Genomic DNA, 27,098 nt, shown 5'->3' on the forward strand with positions numbered 1-27,098 from the left:
ATAGGATTCAGGAGTTTTTTTCTGTTTCTGAGATGCGACAAAGTTAGAGATATATCCATACTTCGTTTTTAATATAAATAATAATTGTAAATAGATCCATGTACGTATGATTATTTCGATATCTGTGATATCTCGATCACAATCTATCGTTTCTATCGATTTAGATGTAAAGTATATAAATATTCAAACCTTTCCTGAATTAAGGCTGAAAATGGGACTTTTTGAGCATCTATTTTGAATAGACAGCTTTATAAAGGCTTTGATATATCTTCTAAAAGAGAGCTTAGAAAGTAAAAATCTCTTTGTATTCTTTAGAAATCTTAAACCAGTGATAACGAGACTCTCGCCCTACTATATCTGTGTTCCTTGCCCTTCCATTTGCCTCCTTCTTCTTTTACTTGAAAATGTACATAGATTAAATTCTTTAACTGCTTGGCAAACAGAAATAAATTTTAAAAGACCCTCAAAGGCTGTCCCTCTACCACTACCCATGTTCCATCCGTCCGTTCCCTACAAGAATCGAACAGTTTTTTTTTTCGAGCACTCTTAACTGTACAAACATTTTTGCCATCGTCTAGAGCGTTTTTACATCCATTTTGAGTGTAACCGATACGGACAGGCAGGGCCTCCACACATTTGGACAACAAATCCAAACACAAAAGTAGACAAGAAATGCAGGCCGTCAGGGGAAAACGTCAGAGAGAGAGAGAGAGAGGGGTGGAGAGATACGTCAGAGAGGGATATGGAGGAGAAGTGGAAACGGGAGCGACACTTCCAGCGAATGATTTGTGTCAACAGAGAGAAAAGGCAGCTGAAAAATGTTTCCGTGCTATATGGTCGGTCGGGGGCATTGGACAGAGATCAGCAACTGGAAATCACACACACATAGCCATACACTCTGGAATACACTGAACAAAAATATTCATTCAAATACTCGTATATGGATTACATATATTCTTGGACATCTAGAAGGAAATGGTTAGAAAAGAATACCACATACATATATTGCTGTAAATCTTGGAATATATAGTATTTAATGATTCTACGATAAGGTGTAGTTCCCCCTACTCCATTCCGCTATTCGTTATAATACAACTTTCTGATTATGTATTAAAACTACTATTTAAGTAATTAAATAAAATCTTAATTATATAAAATAAATGCATATGACTTTCAAAATTGTGTCTGTACCTTTAGAAATTATTTGCATTTCATTTAATTTAAATGAAATATTCATTTATTATTATATTTTATATTATATTATATACATATTTACATATAATCTTGAGGTTATAACAAGATAATCTTAAAGCTTAAAGCTGTCTTGAAAAATCCTCCTTGATTCTATTCCAAAATTAATTTCTAGTAGCATTTATTTCGCCCAGTGTATTTTTCTGTATGACAGTCATGGACAATTGTAAAATGTCGCTGCGGAAATTGTGCGGAGCAATGAAAAGAAATGAAATGAAAAGACAGCAAAAGTCTGATGACGTGCGATAACAGCCCCAGAAAGAGCATCAGTTGAGGTAGAGGTAGAGCCAGAGCCAGAACCGAAACAGAAACAGAACGAAAACTGTTGACCAACTTGTACAAAAACATACTGAAAATAAAGTTAAGCTTTTTGCAAATTGTCCCAGTTCCGAGGGCTTAACTGAAAGAAAGGTGCGGATGGCAGCAGCAGCCTCTCTTTTGTGGCAGAAATTAAACACAATTTGTATGTGTGCTGTGCGAGTAGTATTATTTTTTTCATTTCAATTAAAGACTTGAACCATTTTGTAGAGCTGCACCCGCGTTCTCCCCTTCGGCAACAGCTTTCTGCGGAGCTACTACTCTTGCTTTTACCAATTTCGCTTCGTTTCGTTATTGTTAATTGAAAAGAAATTACGCTGCCAGGCAGTGGCACTGGAAAGAGGCACGGCACTGGACGTGGCACAGGCGGAGGAGGAGGTACAATGAAATAAAATTGCTTGACGTCGCGCCATCGCCATCGTCGTCGCTCATTTCAATTACATTTAACTCAAAGTAAAAGTTAAATAAATGTTGCTTCGCTGCATATTTAATAAAAAAAACACACACACCCAGACATGGACTTTACTGTGAAAGCTCTCTCTCTCTCTTTTTCTCAATATTTCAATACTCAATATATTTTGTATATACACCAAGGAAACTACGGGCTAAGAGCCCCAGCAAAACTAAAAAAAAACACCCATCATGTACACGCAATTTATGTTGTTTTGGCAATTCACGGGCATCCTCTTTTGCACTTTTCGCTTATGAGTAGGGAGTCGAGCATCACATCGTCATGTGGGAGAGATGGAAGTAGTTGGGAGCAAGGACATGGCCTGTATTGTATGGTATTGTATTTATTAGATGTTCGAAGAATTAAATTTTTATATTTTACTACGAATAAATATGATTTCTTGGCTGGAACTGGTATCCAAGTTCGATGTACTGTGATGAGAGGTAGGAATCTCTGCTTAGTACCCTCCAGGGAGCTATGGTTCCACTGGAGAGCCTTTGAATTCTTAAACATCTGATTCAGGATATATTTTCGAATCACCCTCTTCTACCTGTAACCAGTTATCCCATTGCATTATAGTTATCGGATCCATTCTATCAGTTTCACGTTTACAAGCGACGCGTTTTATGAATGGTTTTCGTTATCGCTGGCAGTTTCGAGCGAAAGCGTTTTTCATTGAATTTTCATTTTTTTTTCCCACCCACGTAAACAGATTTACTGTTGTTTTTGGCCCCCCATCCACCACCGACATATCATTCCGTGTGTGCGTGACATTTGAAAAATCACGTTCAACCGCAGGCCAGGCCACAGCGTTCCCCGATATATCGATGCGATGCACGGGTTCGGGTAGTTATGGGCGTCGTGTCTATATGGATATGGATATAGCTGCACTCACACACACACGCACACGAGAGAGTGTTTTTATAACGATCTAACTAAATGGCTGGCACATGGCTGCAGGGGGGGGGTGTGTGTGTTAAAGTCGGGTTTTATTATTGCTCAAGGTTTTGCTTTAATTTTATTGATTTGTTTTGTTGTGCGAATTTCTTTCGGGACTCGGAATGCAATTTATTGCAAACCAAAAGGAAAGCTCTCAAGGATATAGGTATCGAGCGAAAAATCGTAGAATCTTTAACATACATATCTTAATATTAAACAAATAGATTGGCAGGTCTTTCAATCAGTTGACTATTAAGTTTCCTTGTTAATATTTACACACTCCACACGCAATTGAAATCTACAAAAAAATACTTGTTTATCCGCTTATGAAGCCAACAATCCGATTGCCTCTTAAAGCCACCTTTAATCTAACCAATTAGAGCAGCAATTAGCATTAGATGACTGCCTCCCTTCACACTGCGAACAAAAGCCCTTGGCATCCACTGAATCGGAAAACAAAGCGAAAACAATGTAACAACAAATTCTTTGCCGTGGCTGTAACCGGAATCATTAGCCGAATCACTGGGGCACGCCCAAAAGCAGGCAACACAGGCAGCACTGGGAACACGGACAGGCACTGGGCACAGACTCCACTCAAACTGATTACAACTTGGGGCGAAACTTTTAATTGATATGTGATACAAGTACCACAATACACACACACACCACACAACACCCAACAGACAGTGTCCAAATAGCAACACGAACCACATGGATACAAGACCTAACAAACAAGAATGGAAGGAGAGCTCTTCGAACGCTATAGCTTTGGATATACTTCCCTCGATACGTCGTTTCCATAGCTAGAGAGAGAAAAAGAGAGAGAGCGAGAGAGAGAGAGAGAGAGTGTCTGCGACAGCCGCAAAGAATGACAGTAAATGTGAAGGAACTTCCACTAGAAATACCGAAATAATAAGACTCTGAAAACTAGACGATATTCTCTGTACAGCTATTCAATATTTTTACTAGCTGTTGCGGAGATATTTAAATGGTAAAGGTTTAAACCTGGAAAAATACATACATATGATGGACAGAAATATATTAAGAATTTAGGTGAATATAGGGCTGAATCCGAATCGCCTGTTCCCGAAATACAAGCAATACGAGTATAACGAGCATATAACAGTGTTCGCAAACAATAATAGAGAATTTCTTTAGGCTGCAACACTGGCTGTATAGTTGAAGGCAACAAAGTCTCAGCAAGCAGTGAGCTTCTAGGGCATATACCAGGATTAAATCCTTTTCACTTTCATAAAAGTTCTAAAACTGGAAACATTCGAAAAAAAATCAATAGATTACGCTACAAATAGTTCGGTAATTGTTTTTAAAAGTCCTATAGATTTTGTTTACTTGAAGTCTTCCTGAATCTTTTAGCTCGAATATCGCAAAGCTTGTTTGAAAATGAAAGCTGAGAACAACAAGAAGTTGTTCGACGAGAAGGAGTTTTTCGAAATGGCAAGCCATACGCCCAACATCGTTGTGCTGTTTTATCAGACTGGCAACCAGGGCTGCCGCATCATGGACTGGCACCTGAAGCTCCTGGCCGCCAAGCATCTAGAGGCCAAGTTCTGCAAACTGAACATCGAGAGAGCTGGATTCCTGCAGAAGCGCCTGCGCATCGAAGTAATACCCGAGATTCTTCTGGTAAAGGACAGCACGACGGCTGACTTTATTGTCGGCTTCCAGGACGTAAACTTCTCCACGGAGATGCTCGAATGTCGCATCGCCAGATCTGGAACCATTTCGTACAATGGGGATCTGAGCAAATCCTCAGACGTTAAGCGCATATTGGGTTAAAACTTTGCATAGAATGTTGCTAAGTAAATATCCAAACAAAAGCAATAAAAAAACACCGACACAAATTAATCTACAGAACATACATAGATCCATGTACACCAATTACTGTTACGATACTCGGCGAACAGGCTGCTGCACCTCTCAATACATTCAACACTTTCGTTAGCCATTTAATTAATTCTGTAAACCCAACCAGCATATGGATAAATGTTAATAAAGTAACTATTGAATAAAGAATCCTCAATGAGAGAAACTCCTATTTGAAACTTTTTTTCGAATGACATGAAAAGAGATGTTTTGGCACAAGCGATTAGGGACTTGTACGATGAAATCGATAAAAATATCGATGTTGTGTTAAAATTATTAGTGCCAATATTCAAAAATGTGTCACGGATTCCGGTTAAAATTTTAAAAAGCTTGTCTCTCGTGGACCTTTCACTCTACTGGGAATGAATAAGATTCCTTGCATACTCCTGTTCTACATTCATATAGATCAAAAATAATATATAGATTCCAATATATAACCATAGGATACAATACAATTTTTGCTAGGAATTTTTTACTTAACTGATGGAAAACTTGTTGATAGGAAAAAATTTAAGAAAAAATTAACACAATACCCCCTGCAAGGGTATGAGAAAAACAGAATTTTACCTGTTCCCAACATAATAATGAGTTTTTAACAAGTTTACGCAAAGAAAAGGGAGAAGAACAAAGAGCCCAGAGAATAAAGGGAATGAGGAAAACAGATAGAGTGCTTTTGTGGGGGAAAAAACGGTTTTTTTTTCCAATTTTAATAAATACAACAGTGAAATGTCAAATGCAACAGAGCCCAACAGAGCACACTGAAGATGACAGGGCACACCGTGGCACATGCGACACATAACCGTTAGCGCACCTTCACCACCCGCCCACGCTCCCACCTGTCATGACAAGACTTGACGTGACGTCTTCCCAATATGAGACACAGAGACATAAAGACATCGCAAGAGAGAGCGAGAGCGAATGAAATGCAATTTTCACGTACCCAAGTCACATATCATGAGCCAATTGAGGGAAGAGATTGAGGGGGGCAGGCTGGGGGAAACGTGTCTTTGCTTTTTCGGGTAACCTGATTGATTTCAACATATTCATCAGGCCATGCCCTAACATTGGCCTACGTTTTGGGTCGCCCACACCGGCACTGCCACGCTTTCAAATCCACCAACTCGCTCACTCACTCATTCTTCATTCATTCACTCATTTATTCAGTCACTCTGCACTGTGTCTTGCTATGCGGATACCGTTGGGTTTACCAAAAGGCTGCACGTGTCTATATCAAGCCTCTGTCTCGCTGTCTTTCCTTTTCCTTCTCTTTCTCTCCAGCCTCCTCTCGTTGGAGAATTTGTATACCCTAGAAAATTTCGGGGGATTGTTTCGATTACGAATCTATTCCTTTGCCAGCGTATCCCAGGTCTCGAGCCTTCATCCTCGTTTCGATTGAGACCCATTGAGAGTCACGAAGCAAACGGCAATATGAAGTCCAAGTCTCTTAAGGCTTATTGATGCGATGTCTCAGTTTTCGTAGTTTTTCGCATGACGCAAGCAGACTTTTGCGGTGCGGCTTTTGTGGGCCAAGAAAATGTGTTAACAGGCCCAGATGTTGGATGCTTGGATGGATGGAGGATTATCAAATTGGCCCGGGGATTGTCTTGATTGAAGGGCAGCATCTGTGTGGACAAATGTCGTCAACATTTGCGGCTACCGAAAGTTTTGAGTAAAGAGTTTTACTCGCACAGACCCCTTCTCCAAATCTGGATAAACTTTTGCCACAGAAATGGTTAAGCTGAATAAATATATTGAAATTAAATGTCAGATATTTCACCCACATCATCAACAGAATTAAGTTTTAATTAAATTGGATTATATACTAAACAGGGGGGATCTGTGGAAATGTCATATTGAATGTGCATTAACAGATTATAAGAATTTTAACGGGAAATTTTACATTTATTTTATGCTAATGAGCGATAAAATTACTTGTTTGTAATAATTTGTTGGGAAACTAATTATTGGCTGGGGAATTTTATCGAAATATAAATATAAATTCAAATAAATTGATGAGTCTCATACAAATTTATTGATTTTTAATGGGAATCCCAATGCAATAAATTGCATTATCTATTTATGATTTATGGAATCTTTTTCAACGAAAAGGGGACATAATTTGAATAATAAACGTATAAATGGTATCTACCCATCTGACAAATATTATTTCAATGAGATAGGGGAAAAAGGTCTGCATTTAGTACTGTTTTATGTTAATAGTTTCTTCGATTTTTCTTTAAATAGTTCATCGTTCGCTGATTGCTCCTAATACTCCTATTGTGCCTTATTTATTTAGATTTATTCTTCTACAATAAACAGCCAAAGAGGTAATAAAACAAAATACATGCGTGTGCGCGGCCGAGAATAGAGACCCAGGCTTAGGATCCAGAGTGCAAAAACAAAATTCAGCCTCGCAGAAAAGGTTTTTGTCATTATTTTTTTTTTTTTTGTGGTTGTTTGACTGCCCCCAAATTAAAAAAACGTGCCCTATAATATTCATACTACTTCGATTTGTATTTTCCCCATCCCTTCGTCCAACATCCCACCAGAGATTATGTGCCATCATGCAGACAGAAATCTTGTAAGCATTTAGCTTAAGTAAATGGCCTCGCCAACACTTCAGAAGGGGCATTAAGAGACGGCCAAAGACAGTGGGAGAATAAAATGTAAAATTTTACGAAATAACGGAGACACTTGTATCATTAACAGCTGTTTCACATGACACATGACAGTGCGGGAGGCGACAACGGGCGACAGGGTGACAGAGCGCGAGCGACAAGGCCATCGCACACGTTGATGAGTGCAAGAGAGCAGGAAAGTGGGGAAAAGTGGGGAAGTGGGGGTGTACATGTACACACCCTCTGTCGCTAATGACTGTGAATGAACCTCCTTGACACAATTATGAGCAAGGAAGAAGATGGCCCACCAAAGGACGGCGGGGGTGGTGGGTGTGTCCTGAAGATGATAAAAGGGAGGGGTGATGCCTGCCCGCCTGCCTGCCTGTCTCTGAAGGCAGCTTAAAATAATGGAAACAAATTGCAAAATTGTTTAATGTTCGTGGCGCGTTTGGCAATTTGTCGTCCTTCATTTGTCGCACACACAAGGACCTCCTCGGCCTCAGCCACTTAAAGCGAAATGGAAAACCGGATGTAGGACACAATTGGCGGAAACATTCCGGCCGTGGCTGGGGTTATTGATTTTCGAATTTAACGGCTTTATGCTTTATTGGCCAAGTCAATTGTTGGCCATTTGTTTTTTGCCACCGGCTCTTTTTCGGTCTCGGTTTCGTTCTTCTTATTGCGCCACTGGTTGTGCCCCTGCATGGGTCTTTGCTGCGAATCCTGCTCTTTGCTCTAGCTTTGTCTCTCTGCTGCGCTGTGGTCGCTACTTCTGCCTACAGGGCTTTGCCACTGCCCCAGCTATGACTGCCACTCCACTGAAAGAAAAGGCGTTACTCATTTTTATGGGAGGTAGAAAGAGACAGAGCGAGAGGCATCTCTTTGCCTGCATGTCCATGACATGGAAGCCTATCGTTTGCTGCTTGTCTACACTGAAAAAAAATGGCATGAAAATCAGCCCCGGTCAATTGTTTTCCACATTCAGGCTATAATAATAATATTTTGATTTACTTATGATTTAATCATTTATTTCTAGTAGTTTTTTTTCGAATTTTTAAAAGTTTGCTTGCCACAAAATATCGGAATTTGAGGGAATATAGTGTGATATCACAGGAGTCTGCAAAAAACATCACGTAACTCTAGGCCATAAGGCCACTGATCATAAGTGTACCCACTGTAAGAAACATTTAGATACATTGAACATTCAGATGAATCTTTCATAAGGACACAGTTCCACGATATACAAATAGTAGATCATGTCTTGTATTTTTAATCGTTTTCTTAACATTTTTGTACAGTGGACCACTGCCATTGCTTCTGTCTCCCGTTCTGCCTTTTCTATGCTGCCTGCCTTTTTCTGCGGCCGCTGCTGCTTCCTGTTCGGCCTCCGCCACTGCCACTGCCACTGCCATTTCCTCTTTTTTCGGTTTCTTCCTTTACGGCCTTTAGTTTCTCTCTACCTTTTGCCTCTTGCTGCTTCCTGTTCTTTCTGCTTCGTGTGCTTTGAAATTGGCTTCTCTCTATTTGGTCTTTTTCACTTAAACCGAAATGTCATTTCGATTTGGTTTCTTACAAATGGCCGTCCCCATCTCCATCCCCATCTCCATCCCCATCCCCATCCTTAGCCTTCGCCACTCCTCGACAATTTGTTTGCCGCTTGTGTTTTGGCGAATTAGCCGTTTAGCCTAAGCGGAGAGCCACCGGAGGGAGAGTCCAGTGAGGGGTGAAAGTCGATTGAAAGCTTTTTAAGGTGTGTTTTTGCTGTGTGTGTGTGTGTGTGTGTGTGCGCGCGCGTGTGGCAGTTCAAGGAAAGCCAATTTATTGCATACGTCGAGCGGCAGTCGTAGGATGTGGTCAGGAGTCCTGCCTACTCGAGCGGCACTAAGAAGCAGCCAAAAGGAACGGCTTAACCTTATCAAAAAGGCCAGCCTTTGACCCTGAGCCATATCGTGGCATAGAAAATGGGATAAGAAAGATGTCAGAGCACTCACTCCTCCTCTCCCCCACGGGACCCAACTTCTGGCATAATTTCTGGAGCATAGAACTTGCCGGCGCATTCCAAAGCAGCTAGAACTTTGGCCAAAACTTCCTCACACACACATACACTCACAAAAGAGAAGCAGGAGTGGGAGGATGAAGATTGTCTATGGCCTTTCAGGATTTATTTACCCATACCACCATACCCCCGGTCCCAAAAAGGTTGATTCATTTTCCATTGAAATACGATTATCTGGAATGTGCCAACAAATTTATGTTTTTGTCAAACTTAATTGGAAAATTGAGCATAAGAATTTTTGAAAAGGGGACAGAAAAATAAGGAGAAGAATGAAGGACAGGGAGCAGCAATATTTTTAAATATGAAAATTTTTTACCACATTTTTAGCATTAGGTATTGTCGATAATTAACTTTTTTTGGGGAAAATATTTAAAACACCACCAAAGAGCCCCTCTGTCTCTATTCTCACTGTTAATACTAAATTTATAATCTAAGCAAATCCTATAATTTATGCAGCTTTAAACAGTTAAAAGTTAGACCCTCGATGTCAAAAGTTGTGGCTGTAAAGTTGTGGAAATTAAAAATTCTTGAATCATGTAAAATCAAGGAATTCCTCTGCTGTACTGCTATACCGATATCGATTCATGGGCAACGGCATTCGCTGTGCTCGTAGCTCAGGTGACTCTGCCCCACTTCAATTGCCCCACTCGTGTGCAGAGGCAGTGGAAGAGGCAGAGGCACATAGACAAAGGTTCTCCTGTGTGCACTCCCTATAAATAAACTCGCCCACACATCCTACAGCCATCCACTGGAACACTCGAATAGATCCAGAGAGGTAGACACAGACACGTAGCAGGACTTCTTTCTCTGTGCGGAAGCATGAAAACGCCCCCAAGGCGCGCATTAATTACAACTTCCGGTTCAAGCTTACCCCTGGCATCAGAGGACAGAGAGGCACAACAGGAGGGAAACAGCAAATAGGGGAACAGGAGGGTAGCATCGAGCATGGAGCGTCAGCGTCAGATAACAAAACAGAAAATGCCATTAAACTGATTGAATGACAGCCTGATCAAATGATTGAATGCAAGAGTAAGGGACCGAGCAAATGAATGGGGGAATGGGGAACAGTTTGAATGGCTCTTCTTCGTCTTCAAATGTCACGTTTCGAGGCGTGTGGGGTGGGGAAGAAAAGCGAACCTAGACACAGGAAAAAACAAGTTGGAAAAAGGTAGGAGGAAGTCGATAGATGGTTACTACTCGCAGGAGTTGTAAATTTAGAAAGATCTCACAGAGAAACGATGGTGAAAAAAAAACAATATAACCAACAGAAAAACCCTTATCAACGAATCTTGTATGTTGTTTTTGCTATTCTCGGGCATGATCATTAGTGTGCTGCGTGCAGGATCGAAGGAACTACCACTATGCTAGAGTGACAAATGATGGCCTTTATATCTATATTTTGTATGGATTTTTCAATAATTTTATCTGCAAAAGCTCTTAGGTGTATACTCTCGGATAGCCTCTCGGATGTAGAGACCCATAGAGCGTCGGCTGTTGACATAGAAAAGACATAGCCCATTGCTCCCAACAAGTACTCGATGCAGTAAAAACCTGTCCGGAGTAAGGTGCTATAGGTATCTAGTGAATAGGAGGGGACTTTCCCAAACCAGAAGCACGTCAGTTAACTGAAAGAATGAGGAAACCAAATCGTGCAATCAATAAACAATGAAACGGCCAGCAGGCAATACCATTTCGTTCTCAGAAGTTTTTCCATTTTCATTTCCCGAGATGTTTACACGAGAAATTTGTTAACAAGTGTGAAGTGAAAAGCGAACGCTGCAGCGGCATGCGAGTATATTTCAAAATGCCAAAAGGAGTGGGGGCTAAATAGGGTATGGGAATGGGAATGGGCTATGGAATGCCGGGTGAACAAAGGGATTATTGACTTGAGGGCAAGTTTATTTTACGCCAAATGAGCTCAGCCGCAAAATATCGATTTAAATCAATGTCCATCCATCGCAGCACTCTCCATTCTCCATTCTCCATTCTGGTTGGGGGTCGGCCTCCGTTTCTGTTCGGTCCTGGTCTCTGCCAAGTGGATATGTCTATACGGAAAGGGCCCCCCCCTGATTGGGGCGATTGCTGCAGGGGAGTATGGGGCAGGTCACGGCGCCTCCATGAATGAGAACGCGTACACATGGCCAGGGCATGACGCCTGTGGTTGAGGCAGCTAGAGCTCTTTTCTCTCTGTGTGTGTGTGCGTATTTTGCTCTGATGGTTTCGTCTTTTATTTTTAGACATATCGACGTCTCAGCTATAAATATTATTTCTATTTTATTACACATTTTATTCCATGCGATGTTTGCTTTTGCTGGCTCTAACGAATAGGTTCTCTTAAGGGAAACATCTGGCCACAACACGTGCTAAAAATCTCTCTCTTTCTTTTAAATAATATTACATCGTTGCAACAAAAAAAATAATAGAAACTAAAATCAATGTGCTACCATCGTTTGATTTATGAGGAAAACCCTCTAGAAAACATAAATTGTTTTTCTCTTTGATTCCATTAGGGTTCAAGGTTTTCCCGTTCTTTGAGTCAATGATTTTGTTTGCTTTTAAAAATAAATAAATATTTATGAGCTGGAAAATTCTAGCCTGATTCTAGGTTTGTTCTCTAGATAAGAATCAATGTTTATGGAGATATATTTGAAGTAAGTTTTTGGGAAAATTGAATTAGATTTAAAAACAAAAATAACAGATGATAGATAAATGTAGAGGTAAGATTATAGATTAGGTTGCTTTGGCACAGAAATCATCAGAAATATGGCCAAAAGAAGATCTCTTGTGTCTGTGGAAACGCAAGGCCCAAAGGCAGAGGCGTTGGCATTGCGTTGACGACCACGTTATGACTGACTGACTGACTGACTGGAGTGAGGGATCGGATTGAGTGACTGACTGAGTGACAGGGCCCTTACATCTTCGAACAGAATGAGATCTTGACAAGCAACACGAAACGATGAAAACACAACAAAACGGGAAAGAAACGTACAAGAAAGAAAACGAAGCAAGATATCAAGATCAGGCCGATTTCAACGGAATCCATTTAGTGCTGCCAAATAAATACCACCAACAAAACGTTCAACGAGTGAACTTTTGTGGGGTGGGGGGGAGAAACAAGTTCAAGACTCACCAAAATGTGAAGAGAAGAGAAATTTAGGTAAAAGTTCCCTGTTCTGATGTTGCATGGAGTCTCGAGTGTCGCGGGGCCAAGAGTAATAAAAAATCAATGTTTGAACTTGTCTTTTTACGACTATTGCTTCATTCTGTTTGAGGAGTGCCTTTGGGGAGCAAAGTAGGGCCACAATTTGGTTCTTATCAACATTTATCCAGGTGAGCAATAAAATACAATCTATTGTGTTTTGGGCCAGGTTATTACACGGCTTGAAGGAGATAGCAAGGTGATGGTTTTTTGTGTGAGGAGTGTTCCGGTACCACAAGGATTCAAAGTTGAAGAGAAACCAACTTTTAAGAGGAGCAAGGAGAAGAATAACTTGCAAATACGTGTAAAGATTTCCAAGGGTATGGAAATAATTTTCTTTTTATAAAGTCCGTCCCTTTCCAGCACTCGAACCGAAGAGCGAGAGACAGAGAGAGGGAAAGAGATCTCTCTGTCGCATACATATAAATGAACTAATTTGGTTTACGCTTTTTGGGCGATTTTATGGACCGCAGTGCCGCAGAGGCAGACCGTGGGAGGGAGGCCATGGGAACTTGGGAACTTCTCACAGTGTACAAGAGATGTATGTGGATGTGCCCCTGTGCTATGGCCAAAAACAATTGTACTAAAGCATAAATTTACTTTATTAAATAAAGAAAATACAGTCATAATTCTTTGGCTGCTTTTAGGGCCCACATCTACATCTTGGCCGGCCCCCCATTCGGATCCGTTCTGCTGACGTTGTCTCTGCCGTTTTGTTGCCGTTTCTGTTGGCTGTTGCTTGCTGTTGGCGGGCGGTGGCGGTGGCGATGGCAGTGGCAGTGGCGTCATGGTGGGCGTCTCTGACATCCACGCGGCGGCGGCATCCGACAGACGCGACGCTCAATTTCTGGCCTTACTTAACCAAAAATAATTATGTGGGATACACACAGACATACAGACAGATACAAAGATATACTACTAGTCGCAACTAAATTAAGCATATTTTAGCTATTTTTATATTGAAATAATAATTTGGCTGCTTCTTGCCATTTGTTAATGGCTTTGAAATGAACAGTCGAGTCGAAGGAAACCCAAAATTAACCACGAGTCGAAAGATGTTCCACAGAAAATAAAAGGCCACAGAGACTGTGGATACCCTAGAATTCACCAAAACTATCAGATTCAATGGGAGAAAGGAATATATGTTGATAAATATTGCAATTGAAGATCATTTAGGAGTTCAAAGAAAAGGAAATAATAATAAGAAGAGATCAGGCAAAGTTTATCTTGGACCATTTCGAATAGGTTCCTTAAGGAAACAGAAACTAATGTTTAGTGAAGAACAAATTATTAAATTAGGACCTGATTTTCTTATAAATGATTTTTTATGTTATCTCAAGAAGGATTTTTATAGGATTACTATGGCAGCTTTGATTGCATGCTCCTTAATTTCCTTTACCTTACATGCAGAGTCTCGAACCCCCGCCAAAGTTCATAATACTTTCGAACGTTTTGTAGGATACAGAGTACCGTCCGAAATGATGGAAACTCTTTCGCAAGATGCCAACGACAACGATAACAGCTTCCACCTGCATACACAACCAACAAACACACACAGCAAAAAAAAAGACGAGGCGTCCCCCCAGCCTCCACGCCAAACTACAATACGAAGGGGGACCCGTCTTATTTAGTAATTTATTTATAAAATCTTCCCCCTACACAACTTACAGACCAAAAAAAGTTGAGAGGCAAGAAGACGTACAACAACAACAGCAACAACAGCAACAACAGCTACAAAAAAATTGACACCGGAAGTTGTGGCTGCCTCATCTGCTCTCTGGATTTGCATCTTCATGCCCCATCTCTGTGCCTGTCCCTGCTTTTCTTTTGCTCTCTTTCGGAAGCCAGACAAATGCTTCAGAGACAAATTACTTGATTTGCATAGTATACATATATACATATATATTCTCCTCCAATATATACATACATATACACCCGCATAAGTACAGACCAGAGGATTTTCTTTCGGCTGCAAAAGAAAAACCTCTCAACATTGTCATTTTTTTTGTTGGTGGTGGGTTCCCTCTTTCATTTGATTCTTTTTTTATGGAAATTTTTATCAAAAAAAGAGAAGAAAAAACTGCGGGGTTGCTTGTTAGGTGCGGGAGGCGCAACCAAGCGTGGCAACTCCCATCGTAACTCCCTCTCAGATGGGGAGCTCCGCTCTGATGTCAGTTGGACAAGCCGGCTTAGCCTGAGACGGGGCTTTCCATTCATTCATTAATGCCCAAAGAAGCGCGGCGCAGACCCAAACAAACAGCGGAGTGACAGAGCAACAGAGGGACATCTATGATACTTTTGATTACATGATGCCCTGCTTCTGCTCTTTTGCAAAAAAAAAAAAGAAAGAAAAAAAACATTGCAGCAGTATCCCAGTAATCCCCATAAGACGACTAGATGCCAAGGCATTCCTACAGCTATAGCACCGATTACAACCAAAGCCAGAAACAATCGCCGCCACAGTGGTCCACAGAAGAAGGTCCGTCAGTACATTGGGGAAATGGTTCCTAAGGGTGGATCAACAGATGGTCAATCGATGGGATAAAATTAAATATTTACGAGGCATCGAATTGAGAGTGTTGATGATAGTTTAATGGGGTACAAATATGGGGGTAGACTTCATAGATTAGATTGCGGGAGTCGTTTAAAACTCAAGTGTTTGTGGGAAGAACATTTTCCACAAAGCTACATCTACCTAAAAGCACTTGGCTGCCATCGATCTGTGCACACATATATAATAAATAAAATCTACTAATTAAAAATTAATAGCTTTAAAGATTACTTTACCTATTACTGATCTATCTCTAATGCTTCACTGATGACTTTCCTGATAATGCTACCACTTTATAGATGATAGATGGCGCCTGGTTATGGACGATGATTAAGCGGAAAAGCCACACAATTTTCCATCCCCACTATCAGTGGCCTTATCAAAATAAACTCAGGCAAATAAAATCAGGTGCAACTTCCAGCCTAATCTAATAAGCGTTTATAAATAGTATGGCATCGTTGCATCGACAAAAAATCTGTGATGTGGAGATTTGTGGTGAGAGCTAAATAGGGGGACAAACACACATCAACAATCGCGTAACAGGCAGAGGCCTTATCGAATCAGTATTGAATAATCAGCATCCAGTATTCCACAGAAAAATCGTTTTTTAATTCATTACCGTTTCAGAGTTTTTCCTATCCAATAAGTTAAATATTGTTTATTTTTTGATAATCTGCAAGCCTTTATTTTCAGTTAAACAACTGATGAAAACCACTGTGCGATCCACAGAGCTCTCATGCAATCGTAAAAATGTAGGGAATTAAGTCAGTCAGTGACTGTGTGTAACAGTTAACTGAATTTGTCTCCCCATCTCTGCACCGCCCCTCTCTATACCTCTTTCTCTCTGTCTGTGGAAGTTGCACAATAGCAGAGGGGGAGCCAGTGGCACGGGGAAAGTCTTACTCAATCTTGGCTGCAGTCTGCAGACGTTTTTCCAGAGCCAGAGGAAAAAGTAAAATTCAGCTTGAATGCAGCGCAACTAATTAGTTTTGAGGCTGCTGCTGCTGCTGCTGCTGCTGCTGCTGCTGGCGTTGCTGCTGTAATCGCAGTGGAGCGCAGACAGCGACAATTTTCCCACTGAATTTTCACTTTTTTTGTTTCTTACCCAGTTTTCCTTCTTCTACGTGTGCGCCAAAGAAAATCAAGGAAAAACAAGCAAAACAAAAGAATTTATGAGATACAAAAAAAACTTTTGGCCTCACTTGGGGTCGTAGAGACATCGGGATATGTATGTGCTACATATATCTCTGTTATGTCTCCCATTGGGATTGTTCTTATTTTGGGTTTATTTCCCAAAATAAATTCCATAATAAGACGTATGGAAAATCGTTTATTTGAAATACCTAAATTGCACACTCGAACCAGATAAAAACCAGTTGCTACGCATTCGAATTCAATACAAAGCGAAATATACGAGTATACGTACGATATATGGATGTAAGAAACATTATACTTGACTGCAAGGTCGAAATTAATTGGTTCTTGGGCATGGCATGGCATTCTTTTGATTTCGAACCGAGGTAATACTGAGTTAAAAAACAAAAACAAATTTATAGAGCATGGAAAATGGCTTCGGTTTCAGTACTAACATATATTTAAGGGAACTTTTACTTTTTCCGAACTTTGTGCAAATATCTTCTTAAAAATTTAAAAGATTATAATAACTGTTCATATGACTTAATGGAAGTATTCTTTGCAAATGTTTCACAAAGCAATAAAATGTAGATTTTCATAGATCGAAGGATAACCTGTCAATGGACCACAGTATTATCTTCGTTGTAGGTGTTAAAACAGATATTTGCCTATTTGTCCATTGTCCATTCAAAAAGATTCTAGATAATATACTCCAGTCTTTATCCCCCACCCCATCCGCGAAGTATTACATTTTACCGTGCCATTTGGTGACATTTGGTATATTACAAGGTCCATCTGCCAATTCTGTCATGTCTCCAAATATACTTTCCACTCCGATTGATGGAGCAACACTGTCTGTGTAGAGGGATAATCTCCTTTCATTTTTTAATTAAAACAAATGAAAGTCGAGAGTATCAGTCTCCACTCGGCCCTTCATGACTTGGACTACGAACAATAAACTTCCGCTAATAGACCATAAAAAGACCAAGCAACCCAATAAGCAGAGTACAACGAGTACAACAACATCAGAGTGTCAAAGTAATCGATGACCCTCCCACAAAGGTATCGAAAAGATGCCAAGTGCCTCTTTATTTGACTTTATATTGTATTTCTGTTGTTGGTTTTCTGTTGACTCTGCCTTTTGTCGCTTATTGCCTGCTTAAAAAAAAATCAAAATCAAAATCAAAATCAAAATCATGGCCATGGCTACTCGTAGCATGCGATTGTACGTTTTCAGTTTCGGTTGGTCTTTCAGCCATAGAGACAGAGAGAGAAAGAGACACGAAAATAAATAAATAAACATGGCTGAATAAATGAATATTAAATGGCCAAAAGCTTTGACCAAAAAAATAATAAATAACTGAAAATAATGCATGCAAACAGAACGGGGTTTCGGCTCGAACGAAACTTTGTATACCCTTAAAAAACGGAACCCTCTAATTGATTATTATTATATTGTTATTATTATATTCAAAATATATGGAGCTGAGGAGCTGAGAGTCTCAAATGTTGATAAATGTTAAGATTCAATGGCACCTGATTTTCATTGATTGTAGTCATCCGATAAGTCTTCCAGAGCTTTAAGATTAATGCAAATGTTTTCTTAGGTTTTCTTAGTCTTTTAAATTGAAGACAGTCTTCCGCCTAAACTTGTTATAATACCCCCCGTAAGGGTATACGTAGGTATTAAAGAAAAAACCAATGTACGGGGAATGGTAACCCAAAAGCGATATTCGATACGCAAATATTTTGCGTGTTTGTTTGCCCTATCAGTTTTTTGCCTGGTAGTCTGTGCGGCACAGTGTTTTGCACAGTGCGTTGCAGTGTCTATTTATGTGTGTGCCTGGCAAAGCCAGAATCGGATTCAAAATCGAATACAATCGGAGTGCGTCAAAGCGGGGGCTACGTTTGAAATTTGATTGACTACAATCCCATACAAAGAGGACGGCGGCACGACGACGTCATCTGCCAAGTATGTTTTTTAAAGCTTCAATTGGAACTTGAGGCTTGAGGTTTGTTTTTTTTCTAATGCTGCCGCCCACGTACAGTCCGCCAAGAGATACTTTTACAGCACACACACACACACACACGAACAGGCAAAAACCGCGAGAGCGGAAGCAAACAACTTCGACGGCATAGAAGTGTGTGAGCGGGCGAGAACACGAGAGATTGTATATGGTGTATGGGAAAGGGAGATGGGGAAGAGGGAGTGACAAGCTTTTGCGGTTTTTAGTTACACAGAAGACCCTCGCACAGTGGAATGGGTAGGCAAAGAAAAGGGGCTGCAATATAATTACATTTGTGTTTTGTTTTTTTTTTTAATGTGAGCGAACCCCAAAGATAAATATTAAGCACAAACAAAAATTTTGTTCGCTGCTTTCGAATTTTGAATCGGTGTTAGCTATTGAATCTACTCTGGTCATATCCCATCATATTGCACCACTGTGCCTGTGACGGTGTCGTTTTTTTCTTCCCCCCCTTGGTATTGTCATTTACTTTGTGGCAAGCAATTACATGCGACAAGCCAAGCGGCAGTTGTTTGTTGTTGCTGGTTCTGCTGTTGATATTTGATGTTTGTTGCTTATGGGTTTCGTTTCTGTAGGCGTGGCCCAGTTTCTTGCTGTGGTTGTTGCCACATTTGGCAGCAACAATTTATGTCAAGCCGAAAGCCGCCTGCTTTTTGCGTCTCTGCGCGAAAACATGCGTAAAAGTAGCTGCGAAAAGACGGCCACACTGTGTCTGTGCCGTGCCGCCCCATCAGACACCCTTTCGCACCACACACCCGCGCCCGCAGACACACCCGCCCGCCCCTCACCGTAATTAAAATGCCTGGCAACAAACACAAAGTTTTTTTTGGCGAAGAGTGTGTGCGAGGAGATGAGCAGATCTGGGAATAGACTGAAGAGATCTGTAGGGGAGATGGAGGGCATTGTGACAGTGGGTTGAAGAGAGCTCCTGGAGAGGGAGAGGGAGCGACGCCAGGCCTGCATTTAATGGCAGTGTTGACAGTCGCCGCATAGCGGGACGCTGGCATCTGTCATACATGCATGTCATACGGCAAATAGCTTAACTGTCATAAAAACAACAAGTGGGAAGGGCGTACGAGACGAGGACGAGGGAGAGGGAGAGCAGAAGATCGTAAAACGGTTTATTGCAGGGAGTCGCTGCTTGAGGAAAAGACGGCTGGGGTTGTACGAAAGATTGAACGTAAAAATGCCTGTTCTTTTCTCTGGCATGTTTGTTGATTTCCAAACATACATATATTATTTTTATGTTTCATTTGATTTATTTATTAACTGCACTGCCCGGACCCTTCTTCCACAATCTGTACATGCTCGCTACCACTCTCACTCTCTCTCTCTTCTTCTACCTCTCCCCTTTTGTTGCACAGAACTACTGCTGGGGCTGCTGCTTATTCTTCCTCTTCTTCAGCTTCTGGTCAAAACGCCAACGCCTCACACACACACACACACACACACTTACACAACATAGTTGTATGCGTGTTAGGGAGGGAGTTTAATAATAGCACACACTCACACACACGTTATAAAAGCTCCCGCTGGAGCGGCGTCTGCTAAAGATGTTAGAAGAGGTGGAAAGTGGAGAGAGGAGAGTATAGAATGCAGCACTAAAAACTTCAACGACTCCTCAACCCCCTGCACTTCCGCACTCTTCTGGCAAATATCAAACAGCGAGAGAGCCAGAGAGAGTGAGCAGGCAGGGCAACTGAATGGCAGCAAAAATCACAAAAGCAAATACAAAAAACTTTCTTACTAACACACATGCATACACACACATACACCCTCTCCCATTCCCATTCCCCTTCCCACTCCTCAACGAGCCAACGCTAAAGTTTTGTGTGTGCGTGGGCGGGAGGATGGGGTGAGGGCTGACGGGTGACGGGTGAGGCACTGACTGCCACTGCCACAATAATGCTCTTGTTGTCTGCGGCAACCGGGAAAAGAGATGGCAACTGGCAACAGTTATGACGCGGAGTAAGAGTGAGAGAGGCAGAAGGCACAGGAAGTTTGTTGTTGATTTTTTGTTGTTTTTGTTTTTCTTTCAATTAACACCATGGAAAGGGTAGAACAAGACAGACAGAGAGTAGCGAGGGGGACGGGTAGAAACAGAGAGCAAGTCGGGAAAATAGAGAATCATACAATTTAACTAGATACTTTTTTGCATAAACAATTTCTTATACAACGAACGGGCAGGCACAATTTTGTTTATTAAATATTATTACTGCACGCTGCACACGCACACACACACTCATACTCATGCATGTATGACGCGTACCTCTCTCACATTCGGTTCGTGCTTCACCAAGTAGACGCCGCCAACTGCGAGCGCAACAACAATTTAGGTGTGATGACGTTTGGGCAGGGGGCGGAGGTGCAGAGATGCAATTAATGCACTCTTGTTGTTGTTGCTGCCTCTGCTTCTACGACACTTTGACGTTTATACTTTTTTACTTTTTACTTTTGTATTTGCAAACACAAACGTCGCGCTGTTTCTCGATGGCTTTGATTTAATTCAAACACACTTTACTTTGCTTTTGGTTTTCTGTTTTTTACCGACACGCAAAGACACACAAGCCCACAGAGGGAAAAGCCAAAACGCGCGCACGTCCGTCCGTTTTCTGCTCGTGACGCGACGAGTGAGTGCGTTCGATTAGTTGTTCGGTACGACTAAAAAGCCCCGTTGATTCGTGGACTCCACGAACCCCAACCGGCTGGACCGGAGCCGGAACCGGAGCCCCCACCAGTTCGATTGGAACAGCCGGCGCATTGAGCTGGTTCGCCGGGTAATCGGGCAATCGAACTAGTTCGCAGATGAAGAGACCGTTGCAAGCTGCCAGCGGAATGAAAAAAAAACCGAGGGGGAACGCTGTGAGTTGCTGCGGACACCGCAACTCTACAGAAAATCAGTCTGAGCGTGACGTCAGGCGCTGCGTAGCCACTGCAAATTGATATTGCTTTTGGTTGCTGACATAAACTCTCTCGCTTCACAATTAAAGCTGCCACTGTAGAAATCTGTAAGCATGTTAATTCGCTAGAAAAATACAAACTTTATATAAACTGTTTCGGAAGAAAACACTCTTCCTCACCAGCGATCTTTCATTTTCCAAATATGGGAAATGTGGTTGATCGTACAGTGTTATACATTTTTCCAGTCTTTACATACTCTGGTATAACATTAATTTTCCAGTCATACATATTCAGTAAGTAAGTACAATTCGGCGATAGCCTAGGCACTCTCGACGATACCTGTCGGTATCCCCGCTTGGTAAAGACCTCCGTGGTAATTGGAATCCGTGGTAGGACCCAGAAAACGAGATCTGGCGATTACCTAAATGCTCTCGGCGGGATTCGTCTGTACACCCCGTGAGGTTCCCCCAGGCCTTGGAGTTGGCCGCCCACTACCCTCATAAGGGCTACCTGGTTGTCCCCTCCAGTCCATTTAGGACGCCCGTCAGAGCCGCACACGCCCCTCGCCTCTATCGCCCCCTCGTAGGACTGGTCCGCCGTCCACCATTGTAGGCCCGAGACTCGGAGTCCCGGCAAATTACGAATATGGCTTTAGTTTCGACCCTGGATGTAGACTGAAATGTGTACCCCAGCCAGGATCGCTTCCTTACAATGTACATATACATTTTTTTTTTAATTTGGACTGGACTATAAAGTTAGGATAATTATTTAAGTATGATCTGTCATCTCCTTTATCTCATTGGAATAAATGGAACTTGAAACAGCAAATAAATGGCATATTTTATTGTTGCAACACTTCGAACACTATTTTATTCTCATTTTACTTCTTCATACTTACTTCATTTATAGATTAGATAGATGGAAACATTTATTTGGATCAGCCCGTTGGCTGATCGTTTAATAGCACTTCTTGTGGCACCAGTCCCAGATGCAACCATCGTCGGCGTTACAGCCGAATCCGCTGGGATAGATGCCGCAATAGTCCTGGGAGTTCATGAAGGAGCAGCTGCCGTTGGGACAGTAGTAGCTGTAGCAGCTCGGTGAGCATTTGTCCCGCTGGTCGTGCTTGCAGCCAGAGCAGTCCAGGAATTCTGCAGTCGAATTGAACGAATAATTTAATGATGTTCAGGATTAGGCAGCTCTCACTTACCGCTCTCCTTGCACTCGGGCGTACTGCAGGCCTGCAGCGGAGGATTGGGCGGCATCACGAGGCGTCGTCGGTTCTCGCTTTCGACAATCTGCGGCGGCTTGAGATAGATCACCGAGTTGGTGCAGACCCGGGGATCGCACAACTTACGCTCCCGGCTGGAGCAGACCCAGTTGGGCGCGTAGTTGATGCAGATCCGGGGACTCTTTACCAAACAGCAGCCCGGCGGAGGATTCCGGCCCGGAAACACTTCGGATGTCGGCGGAAGCGCCATAGTCGTTGGTTGCCCTGTAGGATAAAGCCATGGTCTCTTTGTGGTTGTTATTATTATATCGTTGGATTCCTCATGCCTGGTGGTGGCATCGTAGCTCTTGTCGTACGCCTCATCGTATGGGGGGAGTGTGGAGTACTCCACACGGTTAATGTTCTCGGTGGCCACCGTATACTCGTGCTGGTTCCGGATCACATTGTCGATCTCCAGTATAGTGGTTATATACCCCGGCTCCTGGCAGCTCCCGCCATGCCACACGGTGCCAGCCGGACAAGCCGGCAACAGGCAGCGCCCTGCGTAGTATTCACCCTCCGTGCAGACAATCCTCCGGCATTGCTCCTCGAAGAAGATCGAGCCGGGCGGACAGCGCGCCAGTTCGACTGGACGTTCAACTCTTGGTGGAACCGGAGGTGGTGGTGGTTCCGTGGTTGTTGTCGTCGGTTCCTCTGTGGTTGTTGTTGAGGGTTCTTCTGTAGTTGTTGTCGTCGGTTCCTCTGTGGTTGTTGTTGAGGGTTCTTCTGTAGTTGTTGTCGTTGTGGGTTGGGTCGTGACCGGAGGAATGACTGTTGTGGGCTCAAACGGACAGGGCAACGGATCCTTCAAATAACACTTTCCATCTGTGTTCAGGTAGTAACCTGTTATGAAGATATCGAACATTTGTATGTATAAAAGGCATATTTAATCCAAGCTTCGAATATTTTTGCTCTATCTAATGCAAGCAACTGCTATCATCTTTATGTAAATATATGCTCGACACGCACAAGCGTTTTCCACTGAAATTCGAATCAAGCTATTGTATTTTGCTGTTTCAGTCTTTGGCATTCTCTTTTAAATATATGTAATATATATACAGGAGGTAAATATATTTCTACGTATGCCATCGGACGTACATCGGAGACACTATCCTGAAACAGAACTTACCCGTGGGACATACTAAAGCATTTTGCGGATAGCACTGTCCATCTGTGCCCAGGTAATAACCTGAAATGGATACACAGAAGTGTAAAAGCAGATAGAAATTCACTAAACAGAACTTACCCGTCGGACATACTAAAGCATTTTGCTGATAGCACTTTTCATCTGTGCCCAGGTAATAACCTGAAATTTATATACAGAAGTGTAAAAGCAGTTAGAAATGCACCTTCTCAGGCAGCTCTTACCCGCGGGACAATTCAATGATCTCAGGCAATAGCCATTGACATTCTGATATCCGGGCGGACAGTAACCCTAGGAATAGAGGAATAAATAGGGATCACGAAGTCAAATGTCCAATCTATTAATGGAACCTTGAGCATTGAAGCTTACCGTGTTGTCTGATGTCTGATAACCCGTCGCGTAATTCTGAGCACATGCGTGGATCGCCAAGAAAAACATCCAGCACCAGAGCTTTGGGCGTGGCGATGTCGTCAGCATCTTGAATATTTTTGATCCGGTACTGTGTGTCGATGCTCAGCTGTCTGAACCCAGGACGCGACTAACGAAAAATCGCTACAGATCGAGTGAAAACGTAGGCCAGAAACATAATTGTCGACGTCGCGATAACCCCCCGATAGAAGTGGTTCAGGTGAAGGTCGCGGCCAGATTGCGGCGCCCCTGTTGAGGTAGTGTCTGGAGAGATCGCAGTCTCGCATCAGTTCCACTCGGTATGTCGACCACCCAAGTGCTTATTTCCTGCCTGCCGGCAGTACTGCTGCTGAGCTTCGTCGCTCATCTTCCCGTGGAGGTTATCGCGAACAGTTCACCGTGCACATCTATAACCAATGTCGGCGCGAGTCCCTGTGTCCTGCAACCCGCCAACCCATGCGGATCAGGTGAGTTGGCTGAACGGTTCCAGTTCGCTTCCCCTTGGGATGACATCTTTAACCCTCGTCTAATCTCAGGTCAGGCCGGCTCCAGCACCATTGTGAATGTGATTACCGGTGGCTGCACTGGACTGGCTGCCCTGCCTCCAAGCAGCTCTGTCCAGAGTCCTAGTCCTTGTCCCAATACACCACTCCAACCGAGTCCTTGCCAAAACACGCCTGTCCAACCGAGTCCTTGTCCCACTACTCCTGTCGAATCGAGTCCTTGCCCTAATACACCAGTCCAGCCGAACCCCTGTCCGAATAATCTAGTCCAGCCGAATCCTAATCCCAATACACCACTCCAACCGAATCCGTGTCCCAATACGCCCATTCAACCGAGTCCTAGCCCCAATACGCCTGTCCTACCAAATCCTTGCCCCAATACACCAGTGTTTCCTATTCCCAACGTGCCTATCCAACCGAGTCCTTGTCCGAATACTCCAGTTCACCCGAATCCTAGTCCCAATACACCACTCCAACCGAATCCGTGTCCCAATACGCCCATTCAACCGAGTCCTAGCCCCAATACGCCTAACCTACCAAATCCTTGCCCCAATACACCAGTGTTTCCTATCCCCAACGGGCCTATCCAGCCGAGTCCTTGTCCGAATACTCCTGTTCAGCCTGCTCCCTGCCATCCTCCGGTTCCACCCACTTATCCTCCTACCACCTACGCTCCCCCCACCTATCCTCCTCCCACATACGCCCCACCCACCTATCCTCCTCCCACATACGCCCCACCTCCCACTTATCCTCCTCCCACATACGCCCCACCTCCCACTTATCCTCCTCCAACGTATCCAGCACCTACACCAACCACTACTCCACCGCCTGCACCCATCATTATGTGTCCCCATGGAACAATTCTGGTGAAGGGCATCTGTCGCCTGGTGTTCTGTGGAACAGGTCAACGCTATGTGAATGGCCGTTGTATGCAGACCCGATGCCCTCAGGGATATGTTTGGACGGGACTTCGCTGCGACAGACCCAAGATTACGGAACTGGGAAACATCCACCTGGAGACGACGATTCTCAGCAAGGCAACGGGCCAATTGGTTACGAACAATGTTAACAATGTGAATGTGGATGCACCTATCTCGATTCCCGGCCATGACTACGATGAGGAGGAGGAGGATGTAGAGAAGATACCTCCTCCGCCCGGACCATCAACCGGGCCATGTTGTAGTGTGATTGCTCCACGCATCTGCAGCGCTCCACCCAATGGCACGGGCTACAAATGTGCCAGCCGGAGCCAGCAGCAGTGCGGCAGCATTTGCCAAGCCAATAAGATGGTACTGACTCCTTCGCAGCTGACCAGCTGGACGATGAACAATAACCAGATGCTCGTGATGCCACCGAACTGGGGGCAGGGACAGGCGTGCCAGGCCCCCGGATCGTGCCAACAGACCCAGAGTAAGATTATTTATATATAACTTAGATATAGCTTAAGCAGCCGACTTTAAGTAAATCTGTACTTTGTACAATTCAACTGTCGCATTAGGGCCAGAAAAACGTATTTATAGTCGGATAAACTCATCTCTTTGTAGTTTCTTAGAGCCTGGTTCCTTTTGGGGAAATACGGGGAATGAAATTGATTTCCTGTAAAAATTGTCCATAAGTGAAAGAACACATTCGTATCGAATTGCCTACCTAACATCAAACTTTCAAAAATGTTTTAAGACTATTCAAATTACGACTGCTTTTTAATTTTCCAAGTGGATATCTAATTATCGATCTCTTTATCTTTTCGCAGATTTCTATGATTGCAGCGGCTGTGGTAGGGGCGATGTGACCACATGCTCCTCGTACTGCTATACCTATCGGTGCAGTGGGCAGGGTTGCGCTTTCTACGATCAGGGACAGTACTGTGCCCAGTATCCGGGCCAGATCGGGTGCCGTACGGAGGATGGCTGGTTCCAGTAATACAGAATATATATTTGAATATTGTGCAAATTTGAAGATTCTTTTTAAAATAAGTATTCTGTACCTTATAATATTTCGTACAAGTATATTTTATCCTTAAAAAGATTACCTAAGGTCAATGTTGCACATATCAGAATCAATCAAATCATATAGGAGATAGAACCTAAATCCTGATTCAGAATAAACCGCTGGCAGTCTCCCGAAATACGTGTATTATATTTATTATTGTATATTTATATGTATTATATCTTTATTATAGTCTTCTCAGAATCAAGAGCATATACGAGCTAAGCCGCTAAGCGATTGGATAAATGTTATGCATAGCCAAATTATGGAACTCAATAGCTTCATACTTTTTGTGACAGAAAGGGAATCAAACAAAGCGGATAAAAAAACTGAGTAAAGCCGAAGGGGAAGACGAAGATAGCGTCGTAAAATTGCCAACTATATAGACTATACTGTCGGAAGAGTTTGATAAGGTTCGGTTTGGCTGCTTGACGTTATAGTGAAAAGTTCTGACACTC

General features: G+C 42.7%; 3 protein-coding genes and 1 pseudogene across 5 annotated transcripts in view; 2 read left to right on the forward strand and 2 right to left on the reverse strand.

Moving 5' to 3' along the window:
* LOC6591620 overlaps window positions 1–21,065 on the reverse strand; it is a 33,034-nt gene extending 11,969 nt beyond the window's left edge. Inside the window, exon 1 of one of the 2 annotated variants that reach the window (XM_026985123.1) lies at window positions 20,698–21,065. The gene's annotated coding sequence lies outside the window, so the exon portion shown is untranslated. The remainder of the gene's footprint in view (window positions 1–20,697) is intronic. The other variant, XM_026985120.1, reaches the window with a different exon arrangement.
* LOC6591621 lies at window positions 4,361–4,954 on the forward strand (annotated as a pseudogene).
* A 1,221-nt stretch (window positions 21,066–22,286) lies between the features above and the next one.
* LOC6591622 lies at window positions 22,287–23,887 on the reverse strand. Its single transcript, XM_026991941.1, has 4 exons — window positions 23,881–23,887; window positions 23,729–23,788; window positions 22,540–23,253; window positions 22,287–22,480 (listed from the first exon to the last, which is right to left on the reverse strand). Exons 1-4 carry the CDS (start codon window positions 23,885–23,887, stop codon window positions 22,287–22,289), a joined length of 975 nt encoding a protein of 324 aa, XP_026847742.1.
* A 510-nt stretch (window positions 23,888–24,397) lies between these two features.
* On the forward strand, window positions 24,398–26,757 carry LOC6591623 (vegetative cell wall protein gp1). Of its 2 annotated transcripts, XM_002017089.2 has the most exons (3): window positions 24,398–24,618; window positions 24,688–26,064; window positions 26,405–26,756. In XM_002017089.2, the coding sequence occupies exons 1-3, from the start codon at window positions 24,453–24,455 to the stop codon at window positions 26,572–26,574; spliced, it is 1,713 nt and encodes a 570-aa protein (XP_002017125.2). In that variant the 5' UTR covers window positions 24,398–24,452; the 3' UTR covers window positions 26,575–26,756. The 2 variants fall into 2 exon arrangements, with proteins under 2 accessions (XP_002017125.2, XP_026846414.1); XM_026990613.1 differs by having other exon boundaries at window positions 24,398–26,064; window positions 26,405–26,757.
* Window positions 26,758–27,098: the final 341 nt, after the last annotated feature.

Source organism: Drosophila persimilis, unplaced genomic scaffold (assembly GCF_003286085.1).
Source record: "Drosophila persimilis strain 14011-0111.01,24,50 unplaced genomic scaffold, DperRS2 tig00000000-arrow-pilon, whole genome shotgun sequence".
Taxonomy (NCBI): domain Eukaryota; kingdom Metazoa; phylum Arthropoda; class Insecta; order Diptera; family Drosophilidae; genus Drosophila; species Drosophila persimilis.

Excerpts from the sequence above, each read along its gene's own strand:
- LOC6591622 (XM_026991941.1), bottom strand. Across the intron at positions 23,254-23,728 it reads TGCTTTAGTATGTCCCACGG|AGGAACCGACGACAACAACC; the intron begins GTAAGTTCTGTT and ends CAACAACCACAG. Across the intron at positions 22,481-22,539 it reads GCCCGAGTGCAAGGAGAGCG|AATTCCTGGACTGCTCTGGC; the intron begins GTAAGTGAGAGC and ends ATTCGACTGCAG.
- LOC6591623 (XM_026990613.1), top strand. The coding sequence starts at position 24,453 with ATGTCGACCACCCAAGTGCTTATTTCCTGCCTGCCGGCAGTACTGCTG. Across the intron at positions 26,065-26,404 it reads ATCGTGCCAACAGACCCAGA|ATTTCTATGATTGCAGCGGC; the intron begins GTAAGATTATTT and ends ATCTTTTCGCAG.